Consider the following 18479-nt stretch of genomic DNA (forward strand, 5'->3'; position numbering starts at 1 on the left):
TGAACGGCCCATATATCATAAACGGAGAGGGCACTTTTATTTTTGAAATAAATTTCCATTTTTAAAAAAGTGTTTTATATCTTTTACTTAGAAATCCAAAAAAGTGGAAGTTCCTAAACGTCGCTGCTTCCATCAGCAATATGGGTAGGACTGTAAATTGATACACGTAGGCGTCAACTCCTTTCAAAGCATCTTACTGGACAACAATTACACGGAAATTGTATGATTGACGCTTGAGCTGGCCCCCAGCCCGTTATATCTGTCGACCTGTTCGAAGACGTATTTTTCTGGTGCGAAGTTGCTGTGATTGCGTTCCTGAAGTCTAGAGAATTAACCAGCTTCTACAATGGCGCGTGGGTAAGATATCTTAGATATTCCTTTAGTTTGAATAGTGACCTGAGGTATTGCATAAAGGCGTCTGCCAAATAAATGTTATGTAATTAATACATGTAGTGTTTTTTTTCTGTTTTTTTATTTTAATTTTATTTTTTACTGCTGAAGCATCGTGCATATTTAGCAGCATCAAACTTTATCTTTTGATCACAAAAAGGATTTATTTTCCTGACTTGCAGATTATGATATTAATAAGTTATCCGAGTTCCTCTATGTTTTTCAAAAGAAAAAAAGGGGATGGGGGAATGCATTCTCTATGCGACGGAGCAGTTATAAAGATTCGGTTTCATTTCTCGGGAAGGGGCTTGAAATGTCCCATTAGGAAACTGTAGCCTATGCTTCAAGATTAACTCCAGAATGCATAGCTTAATTATATTTCAGCTATTTTTAATATTTGAAATGATACAATTTCCATAACTACAAATTACTAGTTCTGTATGCATTGCTGAATTTTCAAAAATAACTTTAAAATTAAAAAAAAAAATCATATATATTACGCATCCATAAATTTCAGGAGATTTCAGATGCGATACATTAGTCAGTTTTTCTGCGCGTGCCTGCATATGTATGTTTGTGTTGAGAGGGTGTCTGAAGTCCGCGGTAGCAGTTATATCTCAGGAAGTTGCAGCCGTCCAAGCTCAGCCAGTTTTTCTTACCGCGTGAAGCGGAGTTTTTTTTTTTAAAGCAGGAACCAGAGAGTGTGTTAATTTTAAACAAACAGGATGATGTTACGCGGCATGACCACAGAATGCCGCCGGGTATTTCCTTTTATATGTACGCAGCACAATCATAGGCTTGGCCTCACCCGGGGCATCCGCACAGCAGTTTGCGCACCCCTGCCTGCTACCCGTTCAAACATCACCTGTGCTTCACATAAAACACTGCCCTGCATCAGCGTGCAGCAGCCGGCATTTCATTTCAGAGCTCAAAGTGCGTCATCCGCATGTTCTCACCGTATTGGTCCTTTTTCAAAAATAAGACAACTTTCTCATACCCTCAAACTGGTTATTGGTTATGGTTATTGAAACAAAAAGAAGCTTATTTTAATTGCTGGTAACAGCAAGGTCTATTTTTAATAGTTTATGAATAATTATGAAATAATATTTGGGAAATAGAGCCGTCTGAAACAGAATGCCCATCTTATGAGTTCATAAAAATGTAATTATAATGATGGCATGATTATGAATTCATTTTCATTAATCCCCTGCAGTCAGGGAGTGAACCAGGATCTGTCGAAGGTTCTAAATGAACTTTGGACGCTGGACTACAACCGTTTGAAGCCCGGAACAGACTATGCCATATCTCTACAGGTAGGGTACACCATCAGCTCTAATGGTGAAGCTCAGAGTCTCCCTCCATTCACCCTCCAATATCCTGACACATGGTACAACCCGACACTCAGCAACAGCCATGCAACATGCTCCAGTCCTGATAACTCTGTCATCTCAGTCAATACAGTTTATTCAGTGCTGATGAGTTACCATGTCGTCTTATAGATTATTTCAGATGCTTTACTCCCCCAGTAAAATATTGAAAAAGGTTGGGAAATGACACAGACAGACCCTGGCCTTACAGCTGAGGAGGGCACATTTCAGAAGGAGATCGTGGCGTGGCATGTCCTGGCTGTCGCACAGACAGACCGGTGAATATTTCGGTGATCGTACCTGGGAACCTGCAGCACAGCCCCGCCCTGGCTCTTCCACCCGAGCCGTGCGGTTCACTCTGCTGGAGCGGAGCTGTTTTCCTGGCTCTTTGTTCTCAGAGCACATTTGAGACTGTGGTCCGTTGGTAATTTCGGGCTCGGTGCCAAACCCACACGACTGGGGGGGATTTCCTCACAGTCACGCGATTAAAGCCAGTTTCATTGCCCCCTGCGGCGCCAAATTCTTCGTACTCTGAGCAGACCTGCCCTTCCCGAGGATATTAATTATGCTCTTTGGGTATTGGGCCTCCACGGAGCAGGACTAAGCAGTGTCTGATGTCACCATTCTGTGGGGAAAAAAACCCACAAATTTTATACTTTATAAACTTTCTCAAATGATTTTATGATTTTACAGACAAATTATTTGGTCTGATCATTGAGTCACATTATTATGGAGTCTGTCTTTATATAATGAATTTGTTAGGAAAATGACATTTAAGATATTGCCACTTCATTCAAATCAATATTTGAAGCGGTTCCTTTTGAGAATAACCTCCCAGGAACATGTCCCAGCATGTTCCAGTATGCAAAGAATGTTCCATTTTACATGGGGCTGGGGGTGTCTTGACTGAAATGTTGGTTGTGAGTTAACGTTTACTTATTTTTTAATCTGCTGCATGCATATGCATAAAATATTAATAAGCTTGATCACTGTGTGAAGATGTGTGGGGGAATAATGCAGATATGATGCAAGATATCTCATTGCATGCTATTTCCTGCACATGCTCACATCACATGCTGTGTTTTCAACTGTAGTTCACATTTTAAAAAGTCAGTGACATGTGAAAATGTGAAGATGCAAATGACTCAGTGACCTATTTTTTTCCACATGTGAAAAGGCAAATTTCACTTGATTTTTTGGGAAGGGGTAAGACTGCGATGGTGATGAATATGGGTGTGGTCTCTGACTGTGGTGATGAATATGGGTGTGGTCTCTGACTGTGGTGATGAATATGGGTGTGGTCTCTGACTGTGGTGATGAATATGGGTGTGGTCTCTGACTGTGGTGATGAATATGGGTGTGGTCTCTGACTGTGGTGATGAATATGGGTGTGGTCTCTGACTGTGGTGATGAATATGGGTGTGGTCTCTGACTGTGATGGTCTCTGGTCCAGGGTCAGGCGGGATATGTCCGGCGCGGCAGTAACCAGGCCTCAGACCACGCCCACGCATCGCTCTTCTCTTACGTCAACGAGCAGAAGCTGAAGAGTATAGCGACCTACGCGCGTGAGTGCCCCCAACCAATCACACACGCCCGCCACAGCCAAAACCCGCCACCGCCAAAACCACCACTGACAAAACCACCACTGACAAACCCACCACCGCCAAAACCACCACTGACAAAACCACCACTGACAAAACCCACCACCGCCAAAACCACCACTGACAAAACCACCACTGACAAAAACCACCACTGACAAAACCACCACTGACAAAACCCACCACCGCCAAAACCACCACAAAACCACCACCGCCAAACCCACCACTGACAAACCCACCACTGACAAAACCACCACTGACAAAACCCACTGCCACCGAAACCCAAACAGCCAAAACCCACCAGCACCCTGGCTGTTCCAAAGAGATGCTTACTGCAACATCCCAAAATGATTTGCCCCTAACACTTTTGGTAAGGATTATATTTGTCTTCAGATTTACCATCATATGTTGTTATGAATATTTATGGATGCTGTGAAATATGAAATTGCTGTATGCACTGTCTGTGACTGGGGGTCTGCAGACTTCATCAACCTGCTGGATAACTATGAGATGTCCACGGGCACAGCAGAGACGGTCACCAGACAGGAAATGGCGGAAAATCACCTCTTCCTGGACGCCATCTTGCAAACGGAGGTGATGAAGGTAAGGTCATGGCCAGGCAGTGCCACTGCTGCACAGTTCAGCTCCATTTTCAGGAGACGGGGGTTGCCATTGTCCTGGAAAAATAATCCATGCATGGAGAGAATACACATGAATAGAGTCTCTGCCATTCTCTGACTAACAAAAGGTTTTCTGTCTCCTTTTATGGCTCAAGATTAGGTTACACTCTACGCAGGCTACCACATTCCATAGCTGCTGCGTAAAGCACAAAACACACATAAAAGACCTTTATTTTTATTTTTTCAATCTGTTAGACCCATCCTGCATTAAGTTAAGCTCATCACATCAGCAGCTGCTGCAGCATATTCAAGGCCAGTATGTTGTTGTAGTCCATGTCCGCTGCCTGACCTCCACACCGTGTAGATCGCCTCCCTGGGTGGGGCCCTGTGCTCCGGCCTGCTGGATTCCCAGTTTGCTGGATTGCTGGTGTGCTTTTCAATCACAGTGTCTGTCTGGAGACTCACCGAAAAAGCCTGTCTGTGTGGGCGGGCATGCGCGCACACACACACACACACACGTCTGTGTCTCTCCCTGCAGCACGCTCACAGGTACCTGGTCAGCAGACGCCTCTCCCCAGCAGACCCGCTGAAGTTCAAGGAGCAGCTGTACGACATCTGGTTCCGCCTGTACCACCGCGACAGGCAGGGGGGGTACGTACCCTCCGAAAGCACACACCGCTGGCCACGTCCCGCAGGAGTGCGCGCTCACGGTCTGTCCTGCTGCGCAGAGAGGACTCCTGCTGCGCGTTCACGGTCTGTCCTGCTGCGCAGAGAGGACTCCTGCTGCGCGTTCACGCTCTGTCTGTGTGCTGTGCAGAGAGGACTCCTGCTGCGCGCTCACGCTCTGTCCTGCTGCGCAGAGAGGACTCCTGCTGCGCGCTCACGCTCTGTCTGTGTGCTGTGCAGAGAGGACTCCTGCTGCGCGTTTACGCTCTGTCTGTGTGCTGTGCAGAGAGGACTCCTGCTGCGCGTTCACGCTCTGTCTGTGCTGCGCAGAGAGGACTCCTGCTGCGCGTTCACGCTCTGTCTGTGCTGTGCAGAGAGGACTCCTGCTGCGCGCTCACGCTCTGTTTGTGCTGCGCAGAGAGGACTCCTGCTGCGCGTTCACGCTCTGTCCTGCTGCGCAGAGAGGACTCCTGCTGCGCGCTCACGCTCTGTCTGTGTGCTGTGCAGAGAGGACTCCTGCTGCGCGCTCACGCTCTGTCTGTGTGCTGTGCAGAGAGGTGTCCTGCTGCGCGTTCACGGTCTGTCTGTGCTGCACAGAGAGGACTCCTGCTGCGCGCTCACGCTCTGTCCTGCTGCACAGAGAGGACTCCTGCTGCGCGCTCACGCTCTGTCTGTGTGCTGTGCAGAGAGGACTCCTGCTGCGCGTTCACGCTCTGTCTGTGTGCTGCGCAGAGAGGACTCCTGCTGCGCGCTCACGCTCTGTCTGTGTGCTGCGCAGAGAGGACTCCTGCTGCGCGCTCACGCTCTGTCTGTGTGCTGTGCAGAGAGGACTCCTGCTGTGCAGAGAGGACTCCTGCTGCGCAGAGAGGACTCCTGCTGCGCGCTCACGCTCTGTCTGTGTGCTGTGCAGAGAGGACTCCTGCTGCGCGTTTACGCTCTGTCTGTGTGCTGTGCAGAGAGGACTCCTGCTGCGCAGAGAGGACTCCTGCTGCGCGTTCACGCTCTGTCTGTGTGCTGTGCAGAGAGGACTCCTGCTGCGCGCTCACGCTCTGTCTGTGTGCTGTGCAGAGAGGACTCCTGCTGCGCGCTCACGCTCTGTCCTGCTGCACAGAGAGGACTCCTGCTGCGCGTTCACGCTCTGTCTGTGTGCTGTGCAGAGAGGACTCCTGCTGCGCGCTCACGGTCTGTCTGTGTGCTGTGCAGAGAGGACTCCTGCTGCGCGCTCACGGTCTGTGTGCTGTGCAGAGAGGACTCCTGCTGCGCGCTCACGCTCTGTGTGCTGTGCAGAGAGGTGTCCTGCTGCGCGTTCACGGTCTGTCCTGCTGCGCAGAGAGGACTCCTGCTGCGCGTTCACGGTCTGTCCTGCTGCGCAGAGAGGACTCCTGCTGCGCGTTCACGGTCTGTCTGTCCTGCTGCGCAGAGAGGACTCCTGCTGCGCGTTTACGCTCTGTCTGTGTGCTGTGCAGAGAGGACTCCTGCTGCGCGCTCACGCTCTGTCCTGCTGCACAGAGAGGACTCCTGCTGCGCGCTCACGCTCTCTCTGTGTGCTGCACAGAGAGGACTCCTGCTGCGCGCTCACGCTCTGTCCTGCTGCACAGAGAGGACTCCTGCTGCGCGCTCACGCTCTGTCTGTGTGCTGTGCAGAGAGGACTCCTGCTGCGCGCTCACGCTCTGTCTGTGTGCTGTGCAGAGAGGACTCCTGCTGCGCGTTCACGGTCTGTCTGTGTGCTGTGCAGAGAGGACTCCTGCTGCGCGTTCACGCTGTCTGTGTGCTGCGCAGAGAGGACTCCTGCTGCGCGTTCACGGTCTGTCTGTGTGCTGTGCAGAGAGGACTCCTGCTGCGCGTTCACGCTCTGTCTGTGTGCTGCGCAGAGAGGACTCCTGCTGCGCGCTCACGCTCTGTCCTGCTGTGCAGAGAGGACTCCTGCTGCGCGTTTACGCTCTGTCTGTGCTGTGCAGAGAGGACTCCTGCTGCGCGCTCACGCTCTGTCTGTGTGCTGTGCAGAGAGGACTCCTGCTGCGCGTTCACGGTCTGTCCTGCTGCGCAGAGAGGACTCCTGCTGCGCGTTCACGCTCTGTCCTGCTGCGCAGAGAGGACTCCTGCTGCGCGTTTACGCTCTGTCTGTGCTGTGCAGAGAGGACTCGTGCGGGTTCGAGCACGTGTTTGTAGGAGAGACGAGGCACGGGGCGGAGATCATGGGCTTCCACAACTGGGTCCAGTTCTACCTGCAGGAGAAGTGCAACCATGTGGACTACAAGGGCTACAAAGCCAGAGACAGAAAGAGCACGGTGAGCACTCACAGGGTTCGTAACGCAGTGTGTGGTTCATAACGCAGTGTGTGGTTCATAACGCAGCGCAGGGTTTGTAACAGGGGTTCGTAACGCAGTGTGTGGTTCATAACGCAGTGTGTGGTTCATAACGCAGCGCAGGGTTTGTAACGGGGGTTCATAACGCAGTGTGTGGTTCATAACGCAGCGCAGGGTTTGTAACGGGGGTTCGTAACGCAGTGTGTGGTTCATAACGCAGCGCAGGGTTTGTAACGGGGGTTCGTAACGCAGTGTGTGGTTCATAACGCAGCGCAGGGTTTGTAACGGGGGTTCGTAACGCAGTGTGTGGTTCATAACGCAGCGCAGGGTTTGTAACGGGGGTTCGTAACGCAGTGTGTGGTTCATAACGCAGCGCAGGGTTTGTAATGGGGGTTCGTAACGCAGTGTGTGGTTCGTAACACAGTGTGGTTCATAACGCAGTGTGTGGTTCATAACGCAGCGCAGGGTTTGTAACGGGGGTTCGTAACGCAGTGTGTGGTTCATAACGCAGCGCAGGGTTTGTAACGGGTTCGTAACGCAGTGTGTGGGTCATAACGCAACGCAGGGTTTGTAACGGGGGTTCGTAACGCAGTGTGTGGGTCATAACGCAGCGCAGGGTTTGTAACGGGGGTTTGTGACGCAGTGTGTGGTTCATAACGCAGTTAAAAACAATGGAGAAATACAGAGTTTTCTGGGGAAAATAGGAACTCGTGTGGGAGGGGCTACGCACTCCCAATACTTCTCAGACAGAAAAGCAATTTAAATGATTTCTTAAGGTTATATAAAAGCAAGTAAATACATTTTTCCCTTACCCATGCGGTGCTCTCTGCAGCCGGACGAGGACGACCACGTGCTGAACCTGCAGTTCAGCTGGAAGGGGCTGGTGAAGCCGGTGGGAAGCTCCTTCATCGGCGTCAGCCCCGAGTTCGAGGTGGCCCTCTTCACCATCGTCTTCCTCATGTCCAACGAGAGGGTGACCAACGCCATCGTGCAGGTGGACGAGTACCACCTGGAGGTGGTGGTGACCCGCCACGGGCGCTCGATTGGGACGTCCTATCCCAAACTCCTGAGCAGCAACAACAGGCCCCTGTAGAGCCTGCTGCCGGCACTACACGTGGCTACGCAGTGCCTCCTCATACTGACCCTGGATCAGCTTTAGCGGTTTGCAGAGGATGACAGGGGTTAGAGATTGGGGCGCCACAGCTGACCCTGGATCAGTGTTTGGAGGCCTTACAACGTTTGCTGAAACAGGAGCCATTTTATAGCTGTGCAGCTCAGCTGGGAAAATGTGCCTTATTCTGGAGTAAAGTCCAGCGCTTTCAGAAAAACCTGTGTTTTGCTTGCTGCTGTTTATTCTACACCGAATTACATGAGTATTAGATCATTACAGTCACGTCAAAAAGACACTGGACAGGGTGCATAAATGCACACTATAGTTTTGTAATTGCTTGTAGAGGAATTTCTACATTCTCTACATTCTCCCATTTAAAGTGAATTTATCTCTTGAAACGTATTTTTTAAATGACAGAAATACTTGAAGGGTCAGTCTCGTGGGATGCTGGGTTTAGGGCTGACCTGGGCTCCACCTACAGTTAAGAGGTGCTGAACAAGGACAGACTCAATTTCAGGACACTGCAAAATGTGAAGGACTGTTTAAAACGTCCCAGCTCTGAACCCGTTTAAATGCAGGCTGGGTTTATAACCAATAACATTTCATACAAAAAACGACTGAGTTTCAGAGTCCTGTCTTCCAGAACGGGCGTCGATAAAGTTCATACTATATTCACCAAAATAGCTTTCATTGCTTTGACTGTTAACATTTGTACCTGCTAATGTGCCTGCTATTTGAAGCTAAATAAATCTTACCAAAGCTAATTGTTTATTTGTCTGAAAGTGAAAATGTTAAATTAGATGCTACATGTACGACTATATAAGTCAGAACTTTGGATATTCCCGTTTCACCTAAAAAAAAAAAACACACCGGCAACTTTTCAGCTAGATTAGACTTCACTTCGTAGTTCTGATTATTTTGTAGTCCAGATGTGGAGGCTGACCAATATTTGAATTATTTGAACATAGTACAGGATTCCTGATAACACATGTGATAGGAGATTTTGTCTTAAAACTTTATTAGTCTTTGGTAGAAGGCTGGTAAGCACTTATTGTACGTCGCTTTGGATAAAAGCGTCTGCCAAATAAATGTGATGTAACGTAATGGCTGCAGTTAAATTCAGGAGATACATTTATATTCTACACCAGAGAGCAGTTCAATTTGCAAAATGACAACAAGCTTACGCTTTTATGTTGAGGTACCAGTAATTATCAATCACAGACATATATTAATGATTAATCTGATAACAAGATAAATGGTTCTGACACATATGTATCCATACAAAAAGAATAAAACCACTTGTCACATCACATGACTGTACCAGAAAGTCAGAGGGGGAAAATCCAGGCTCAGAAAGTAAAAGTCTTCAGATTAGATTAGATTAGATTCAACTTTATTGTCATTGCACAGAGTACACGTACTGATGGCTTTTGTTGATTAATTGATTTCAGAACCAGTTTTCCTCTGGAGAAAATACATAAAATGAATCATTGATAAAATTATTCAAACAAATCCAGTATCTTTTAAAAAACTTATTCAGCCTTTACTGCAGAGATGGGACAGGTGTGCTCTGGGATGTTCACCACATCTGCAAAAAGGCAAGGACACACACAGCGTCTCATTGGCTAGCTGTCATCTGATCCTCATCACTATCGACTTACACAGCGTCTCATTGGCTAGCTGTCAACGGATGCTCACCACTATCGACTTACACGGCATCTCATTGGCTAGCTGTCAATGGATGCTCATCACTATCGACTTACACAGCGTCTCATTGGCTAGCTGTCATCTGATCCTCACTACCATCTACTGACACAGCGTCTCTCATTGGCTAGCTGTCACCTGTACCATTACCACCAGTGAGATAAGCTCTATCCCCCACTAATAATGGCATAATAATTCTAATACACTACGTTAGGACCATTATTAAACACAACTCATACAGTTTAGCCACTAGACTCCACCATTAGACCTGAGCGCTCTTAATGTCACAGACAGACTGAGAGGAATGCTGCCTGTGCTCCAGACTCCACTAACAGACGTAGAGCATGCCTCATCCTCACAGCGGGCTGAAGTCATGTGACCATGAGACTCCTACCTCTGGCCCCCTGCTGTGGGCTGTGGCGCCACCCTCAGGGCCGGGCCCTTGCAGCGGCCGATGGCGACCCTGGATCGCAGTCACGGACTGTCTGGAATAGCAGGAAGCATTATGGGTAATTAGAGGGCCATCTGAGACTCTGTATGTCTCCTCAGTGATGAAGTTGCTACACTTATGCTACTCCCACTCTCACGCTGGTGACATCACTGCTGTGGCATTCTTTCGCCTTCCTGGGAGGAGCCAGGGACCGTAAAATGTGACATTTCTGATGATGTCAGCGTCTAGAGGGGAGCTCTCCACCAGGTACAACTGATCTGGTAACAACAAACTGATCAAGAGGCTCCAGTCCCTTTAACAAAGAAGGCTTCCTCAAACTTACGCCAGAAAGTATCCACCAATCACAATCAGGGATGTTCAGTTTCTTCTTAACCAACATACTCTGTGATTGGTGGAGCTTCTTTAGGGTTTCAGTACTAAACAGAAACTGAGCTGATCAGTGACACTTAATCCCTCTCTTTTTATAAATAAATAAAACTCTTTTCAGAGAAGACTCTTTTCCACCTGAATAATAAGCCTGGTTGGTGGTGTTGACTCTGGTATATACTAATGATTCTCTCTGTCTCAGACCGGCGTTTCCTTTCCTACGTTTCGGCTGAAGGGAGATTCCGGTGGCTGCCGGGCGGAGCACATTCCTCTGACGGAATGCAGAGGGCAGGTGTGCTGTTTGGGATGAGGCCCACACAGGTGCATACCTGGCCAGAGCGTCCCGCTCCTCCTGCAGGTAGCGGTTCTGCTCTCTCAGAGCCTCCAGCTCATCACGCAGGCGCTTCATCTCCTCTTCTCTGGCTGTCCTCTCCGCGTAGGTTTCCGGAAAGTACGTCACACCCTGCTAAGGACAGGTAACCTCACCTGTAATTCCCCTGTCCTCTCCATTAAGGTCATCTCATGCAACTTAATTTGTCAATTGACATTGAACTACAAAATGGTGCATTGTGTGATTTTTTTTAATTTTTTTTTTACCTGTGATTGGAACTTTGAGATTGTCTCCAGCTCCTTCTCCTTCCTGAAGATCTCCTGCTTCATCCCATCCATCTTCACTTGCTTGTCAGCCAGGGCTTTCTCAGCCGCCTCTAGCCTGGTCTGGAGCTCATTCACTGCCTCCTCGGAGATCTGCAGACAGGGTCGGAGGTCAAAGTTCAGGAGGCGGATCTACACGCACAGAATGGGACAGACTAGGCACACTCTCCGGCTGCTCTGGTAACAAGTAGAATTTTTCAAAAAATGGCAGAATAGATCCCAGCCATGCCAGCAACACTGATCAACACTATGTTGCACTAAAGCCTGGAGAGACAGGAGGCAGTTAGAATTACTCTCCTCCTTCCTGCCTGCACAGCGATGATGTCACTGTGAGAACATCTGAAAGAGCCTGTCCTAAATCACATAAAGAACCAAGACATTTTTCCATCAGAGAAACATTTAAGATTTTAATTATAGACTAGCATGTCATCTGATCCTCACTACCATCTACTGACACAGCGTCTCATTGGCTAGCTGTCACCTGTACCATTACCACCAGTGAGATAAGCTCTATCCCCCACTAATAATGGCATAATAATTCTAATACACTACGTTAGGACCATTATTAAACACAACTCATACAGTTTAGCCACTAGACTCCACCATTAGACCTGAGCTCTCTTAATGTCACAGACAGACTGACAGGAATGCTGCCTGTGCTCCAGACTCCACTAACAGACGTAGAGCATGCCTCATCCTCACAGCGGTCTGAAGTCATGTGACCATGAGACTCCTACCTCTGGCCCCCTGCTGTGGGCTGTGGCGCCACCCTCAGGGCCGGGCCCTTGCAGCGGCCGATGGCGACCCTGGATCGCGGTCACAGGCTGTCTGGAATAGCAGGAAGCATTATGGGTAATTAGAGGGCCATCTGAGACTCTGTATGTCTCCTCAGTGATGAAGTTGCTACACTTATGCTACTCCCACTCTCATGCTGGTGACATCACTGCTGTGGCACTCTGACCTTTCGCCTTCCTGGGAGGAGCCAGGGACCGTAAAATGTGACATTTCTGATGATGTCAGCGTCTAGAGGGGAGCTCTCCACCAGGTACAACTGATCTGGTAACAACAAACTGATCAAGAGGCTCCAGTCCCTTTAACAAAGAAGGCTTCCTCAAACTTACGCCAGAAAGTATCCACCAATCACAATCAGGGATGTTCAGTTTCTTCTTAACCAACATACTCTGTGATTGGTGGAGCTTCTTTAGGGTTTCAGTACTAAACAGAAACTGAGCTGATCAGTGACAGTTAGTCCCTCTCTTTTTATAAATAAATAAAACTCTTTTCAGAGAAGACTCTTTTCCACCTGAATAATAAGCCTGGTTGGTGGTGTTGACTCTGGTATATACTAATGATTCTCTCTGTCTCAGACCGACGTTTCCTTTCCTACGTTTCGGCTGAAGGGAGATTCCGGTGGCTGCCGGGCGGAGCACATTCCTCTGACGGAATGCAGAGGGCAGGTGTGCTGTTTGGGATGAGGCCCACAGGTGCATACCTGGCCAGACCGTCGAGCTCCTCCTGCAGGCAGCGGTTCTGCTGTTTCAGGGCCTCCAGCTCGTAACACAGGTGCTCTTTCTCCTCGTGAATCTTTTCTCTGGCCGCCCTCTCCGCGTTGAAGTCCAACAAGTACACCTCAGCCTGCCAAGGACAGGTAACCTCACCTGTAATTCCCCTGCCCTCTCCATTAAGGTCATCTCATGCAACTTCATTCGTCAATTGACATTGCACTACGAAATGGTGCATTGTGGGATTTCTTTTTTTTTTTTTTTTTTAACCTCTGTTGGGAACACTGGGATTGTCTCCAGCTCCTTCTCCATCTTGACGATCTCCTGCTTCATCCCATCCATCTTCACTTGCTTGTCAGCCAGGGCTTTCTCAACTGCCTCCAGCCTGGTCTGGAGCGCATTCACTGCCTCCTTGGAGATCTGCAGACAGGGTCGGAGGTCAAAGTGAGAGGCATCAATTGTAAAGCGCTTTGGATAAAAGCGCTATATAAATGCAGTCCATTTACCATTTTACCATTTAAAGTTCAGGAGGCGGATCTACATGCACAGAATGGGACAGACTAGGCACACTCCGGCTGCTCCGGTAACAGGTAGAATTTTTCAGAAAATGGCAGAATAGATCCCAGCCATGCCAGCAACACTGATCAACACTATGTTGCACTAAAGACTGGAGAGACAGGAGGCAGTTAGAATTACTCTCCTCCTTCCTGCCTGCACAGCGATGAGGACACTGTGAGAACATCTGAAAGAGCATGTCCTAAATCACTTAAAGAACCAAGACATTTTTCCAGCAAAGAGAAACATTTAAGATTTTAATTATAGACTAGCATGCAGACTAGCTTGCCAATTATTTATTAACTTCACACACTGTGCTACCTGTGCTCTGCAGTTTTCCAGTTGTCACTGACAAGACATCACCTTCAAAAGGTGACAGATTCTGCAAGGAACCATGGGTAAGGACATGAGAAATGTAAATAGTCATTTTACTCCCAGCGCAGACTGAGCTAGTCTCTCCTCAGATCAGTGGCAAAAATGCACTCTACGAAGCGGGCAGAACAGGCAGTGAGGTGCAGACTGAAGTGGCCACCTCTCCTCTCTTCACTTCCTCCTTCATCCTGCAGTTCTCGTCAGACAGCTGGGTGTAGGCCTCTTGCAGCTGCGCCAGACCCTTCCTGTGCACGTACAAGACAACTCATTCAGCATAATCTGCCATCTTCATTTCATTTCATACGAACACAGCAAGCGAGATGAGCTTCATCACACTCCACCAGCGCTACCCTGGGCCATTGACTGCTCCTCCGGGTCTGGCTACACCAGCTGGACGTAAAGAAAGGTGTTCTTAACTGTTAAGTCGGTCTTAGCCGGGTCCCACGTTGTGCTCAGTATTTACACCACGTGCCACCACCTGAAAAGATGACTAGACGCAGCGGAGTCCAGCGCAGACAATGCGCCTTCATGTAGCTACATTCTGTCATGCAAATGTTGATAGGCTGTGTGCGTTGCTGGGATACAATACTACTGCTGCTTGATCTGTTGACATTAATCACGTCCCATAAAAGTATTCTGAGAAGCACCACAGGCATTAAATCTTAGCATCTGCAATGCCAGAGACGTGCTCTAAGCAAGCTGAGAGCTCAGACAGCCCAACCCTGCGTGGGCCGAAACCATACGACCTGCCGGATGAGCTGAGAGCTCAGACAGCCCAACCCTGCGCGGGCCGAGACCATACGACCTGCCGTATGAGCTGAGAGCTCAGACAGCCCAACCCTGCGTGGGCCGAAACCATACGACCTGCCGTATGAGCTGAGAGCTCAGACAGCCCAACCCTGCGTGGGCCGAAACCATACGACCTGCCGTATGAGCTGAGAGCTCAAACAGCCCAACCCTGCGTGGGCCGGAACCATACGACCTGCCGTATGAGCTGAGAGCTCAACCCTGCGTGGGCCGGAACCATACGACCTGCCGTATGAGCTGAGAGCTCAGACAGCCCAACCCTGCGTGGGCCGGAACCATACGACCTGCCGTATGAGCTGAGAGCTCAGACAGCCCAACCCTGCGTGGGCCGAAACCATACGACCTGCCGTATGAGCTGAGAGCTCAGACAGCCCAACCCTGCGTGGGCCGAGACCATACGACCTGCCGGATGAGCTGAGAGCTCAACCCTGCGTGGGCCGAAACCATACGACCTGCCGGATGAGCTGAGAGCTCAGACAGCCCAACCCTGCGTGGGCCGAAACCATACGACCTGCCGGATGAGCTGAGAGCTCAGACAGCCCAACCCTGCGTGGGCCGAGACCATACGACCTGCCGGATGAGCTGAGAGCTCAGACAGCCCAACCCTGCGTGGGCCGAGACCATACGACCTGCCGGATGAGCTGAGAGCCCAACCCTGCGTGGGCCGGAACCATACGACCTGCCGGATGAGCTGAGAGCCCAACCCTGCGTGGGCCGGAACCATACGACCTGCCGGATGAGCTGAGAGCCCAACCCTGCGTGGGCCGGAACCATACGACCTGCCGGACGTCCAGCTGGAGTAACCGGCCCCACAGCGTGACCACAGAGGAGGCCTGCGCGCTGCCTAACGCTCATCTCTGATTGGAGCTTTCTGAGGAGCCGACGTACTGCAGCTCCTCCACCCTCTGGGACTGCAGCTCCTGCTGCTGCAGCGCCTGCTGCAGCTTCTCCTGCAGCTGATTCTCCTGCTTCTGCTTCTCTTGCAGCGCCTGCTGCAGCTTCTCCTGCAGCTGCTTCTCCTGATTCTGCTTCTCCTGCAGCGCCTGCTGCAGCTTCTCCTGCAGCTGCTTCTCCTGCTTCTGCTTCTCCTGCAGCTCCTGCAGCTGCTTCTCCTGCTGCAGCTTCTCCTGCAGCGCCTGCTGCAGCTTCTCCTGCAGCTGCTTCTCCTGCTTCTGCTTCCCCTGCTGCAGCTTCTCCTGCTCCATCGCTCTACAGCTGCACAGAGAGACAGAGCTGCTACACCTGCGACAGGTTCCATCCTCCCGCATTCTACACCTGCGACAGGTTTATCCCTCTCCAAAAAACGTTCCTCTCTCCTCCACGCACCTGTCAGTCAGGGTCTTGTTGATGCTCTCTGCTATCTCCAGATCAGAACGCACCTGCTGCAGCTCCCTGCTCAGCTTCTCCACCTGTACCTGCCCACGGTCAGGGAGAGAGACGACAGGTCGGAGGTCAAACACAGCATCCACCCGAGCCGGTCTCTGACCGATGGCTGCCGCAGGTCAAATTAAAAGACATGCAGACTCCTCCACAACACTCACAGTGTTCAGCGTGTCTACCTCTCTTCTTCTGGCCTCATCCTGTGACAGACACAATCAATAAATCAATCAATATCTGAATGTATCAATATCTGAATGTCAGGCTGCAGTAACAGTGAGCTCACCTGGGTCCCTCCGTCAGACTTCTTCAGCCTCTGCAGTTCCAAGTTTTCCCTAGTGAGGGTGCTAATGTTTTCTTTAGCCTCCTCCAGTTTCCGTTCAAGGAATTCTATCACTCCCGTCTGCCTCTCCTTCCACACTGAAAGCTCCTCAAACTTCTCCTTCATGCTGCTGTTGTTCTGCTGCAGGGTTTCTGAGGGACCAAGCAACCGAAACACACAACACGATAAGCACTTAAATGTGTACAACATGCCAGTTTTCAAGCACTCAGCTTTGGAGGGAGCTCCATTGCAAAGGTTCATGGGGGTTGTAGTTCCCACAATCCCGATTATCCACCTTGCTGTACACATCAACAGTAGTTCCTTCATTCATCAGGCTACAGTTAAATGTTCCACTGGACAACACAAACAGTCGTCAGCTGTAATGTATGATCTTATCAGAAAATTTTGTAAAAACTCCTGACAATTCAAATGATTGAACTGATGAAATCCATTTAATAAAAAACATAAACCTGAAAATGTAATACGGCTTACGAAAAAAGGCATTAAAAACAGACAAAATAAGAAATTCTAAATTATTATAATAAATATATTTACTGCCAGTAGAGGAATGAATTATTGTCAGTAGAGCTTAATTCTGTCACAATGCCTGTTTCTCCAGAGTGTAATGACCAAAGGACAAACTATTTTGAGAGACTAAGTGAAATTGTGTTTGCTCTATCTGTGAAAGAAATTCAAACATACAAATGCAAACAAATGAGTCAATTTTACTTTCAGTTTCTGAGCAAGTTTCCTTGTTATTAAGTCAATACATATACCTCCAAACGTAAATGTGTATACATTCTAAACTTATGGTAAACGTACTGTAAATGTGGCCATTGTGTTTAAAGTACATATAGGGAGATGATAGCATTTTAAATAGTACATGCATGGTAAGCCCGTGGTTGGGCTACATGGATGTGGGATCTCACCTTTCAGGTCCGTATTCTCTTTGATGAGAAGTTTCATTTGTTCGATTGTTTCTTCCGGTGTGACCAGACACCGAACAGGTGTACTTTGGGCATCACCGGAAAGGTCCCCGTTGACCACCGGAGCACTGGACGCCATTGTGCTAAAGCAGGTTCTGCGATCTGTAACGAGAATCTTCCTCTTTCTTATTACGGCCCATAAGCACAATTTCAGCAGAGGGTTTTAATCTAAGTTTAGACTCTAGCAGCAGAAGAAACACAAATTGACATTCGAACTCTAGAACTCTGAGACAAAAAACGAAGCTAGCATTACTTTCAAAAGTAGCTGGCTGGGTAACTCCATAATAATAGTTTTGGTCACGGAAATAAAAAATATACTCACGTCCAATGAGGTACTTATTTAAAGATCCTGCAGACGGAAAAGATCATATATTCGAATGAAATACGTGAAAACAAAACTATGCTGAAAATGCACTCCTGTCCTCCTTGTTTACGAAAGTCTCACATTGCGCAAAACCTGTAGCAGGTTCAATGATCTGTCTCGATCTGCAGAAGCCGGGATTGGTTGATATTCAGTACACTTCTGTGCAACGAAACGAAACTGATATCTCTTCAGCCCGGAGATCTTTAAAAGGGGTCCGGATCTACAAAAGGTAACCGGATACAGTATCAGAGATACTGTAAAATGACGAGACGATACGTTAAAACTGCCTCGGGCTAAATCCGAACAACACCCAGGAATCTTTGCTTTGCTGTCCTCTGTTGGTAGTCTTAACTAAATCAGCAACATTTTTGTATGACAGAAAAACATTTCGTAGAGAATCGGACATAAACCAAGAAATCTCTGCTTTGCTGCCCTCTGTCGGCAGCCTTGTAATAATGTCTGATAGAGCCGGCAGGCATCTTTGGTAATTCGCTTATATGAACACGAGAGGGCGCCAAAGGAAGTATTTAAATAAAATATACCTTTGGCGCCCTCTCGTGTTCGTATAAGCGAATTACTAAAGATGCCTGCCGGCTCTATCAGACATTATTACAAGGCTACCGACAGAGGGCAGCAAAGCAGAGATTTCTGGGTTTATGTCCGATTCTCAACTAAATGTTTTTCTATCATAAAAAATGTCGCTGATTTAGTTAATAAAATACAACATTTAGAGGTTTGAGGGGAAACAATGTAGAAACTGTTTTTTTAGCAAGAAACGTAGTCTCATATATATATATGTGTGTTTTTTAAAATTAATATTTCATGAAAAAAGTTATCAAACACCCATATCCACGTGAAAAAGTAATTCCCTCTTAAACTTTTGATTGCACCACCTTTAGCAGCAATAACTGCAACCAAAAGCTTCCAATAATTTGATATTAGTCTTTCACATTGCTATTG

General features: G+C 48.5%; 2 protein-coding genes across 5 annotated transcripts; one reads left to right on the forward strand and one right to left on the reverse strand.

The window, feature by feature from the left end:
- Positions 1 to 197: 197 nt before the first annotated feature.
- On the forward strand, positions 198 to 8823 carry LOC135246124 (uridylate-specific endoribonuclease C-like). The gene is made up of 7 exons (XM_064319671.1): positions 198 to 357; positions 1604 to 1703; positions 3211 to 3322; positions 3837 to 3958; positions 4514 to 4626; positions 6777 to 6930; positions 7781 to 8823. Exons 1-7 carry the CDS (start codon positions 347 to 349, stop codon positions 8039 to 8041), a joined length of 873 nt encoding a protein of 290 aa, XP_064175741.1. The 5' UTR covers positions 198 to 346; the 3' UTR covers positions 8042 to 8823.
- Positions 8824 to 9430: 607 nt separating this feature from the next.
- Positions 9431 to 17916, reverse strand: LOC135246123 (optineurin-like). Of its 4 annotated transcripts, none has more exons than XM_064319669.1 (14): positions 17478 to 17916; positions 17099 to 17257; positions 16134 to 16321; positions 16012 to 16050; positions 15797 to 15879; positions 15359 to 15685; positions 13824 to 13908; positions 13007 to 13156; positions 12727 to 12869; positions 11972 to 12062; positions 11178 to 11327; positions 10910 to 11043; positions 10158 to 10248; positions 9431 to 9647 (listed from the first exon to the last, which is right to left on the reverse strand). In XM_064319669.1, the coding sequence occupies exons 2-14, from the start codon at positions 17232 to 17234 to the stop codon at positions 9639 to 9641; spliced, it is 1626 nt and encodes a 541-aa protein (XP_064175739.1). In that variant the 5' UTR covers positions 17235 to 17257; positions 17478 to 17916; the 3' UTR covers positions 9431 to 9638. The 4 variants fall into 4 exon arrangements, with proteins under 4 accessions (XP_064175739.1, XP_064175737.1, XP_064175738.1 ...); XM_064319667.1 differs by having other exon boundaries at positions 15797 to 15885; positions 17478 to 17914; XM_064319668.1 differs by having other exon boundaries at positions 15797 to 15885; positions 17099 to 17280; positions 17478 to 17914.
- Between the last annotated feature and the right edge of the window lie 563 nt (positions 17917 to 18479).

Source organism: Anguilla rostrata, chromosome 19, assembly GCF_018555375.3.
Source record: "Anguilla rostrata isolate EN2019 chromosome 19, ASM1855537v3, whole genome shotgun sequence".
Lineage (NCBI taxonomy): Eukaryota > Metazoa > Chordata > Actinopteri > Anguilliformes > Anguillidae > Anguilla > Anguilla rostrata.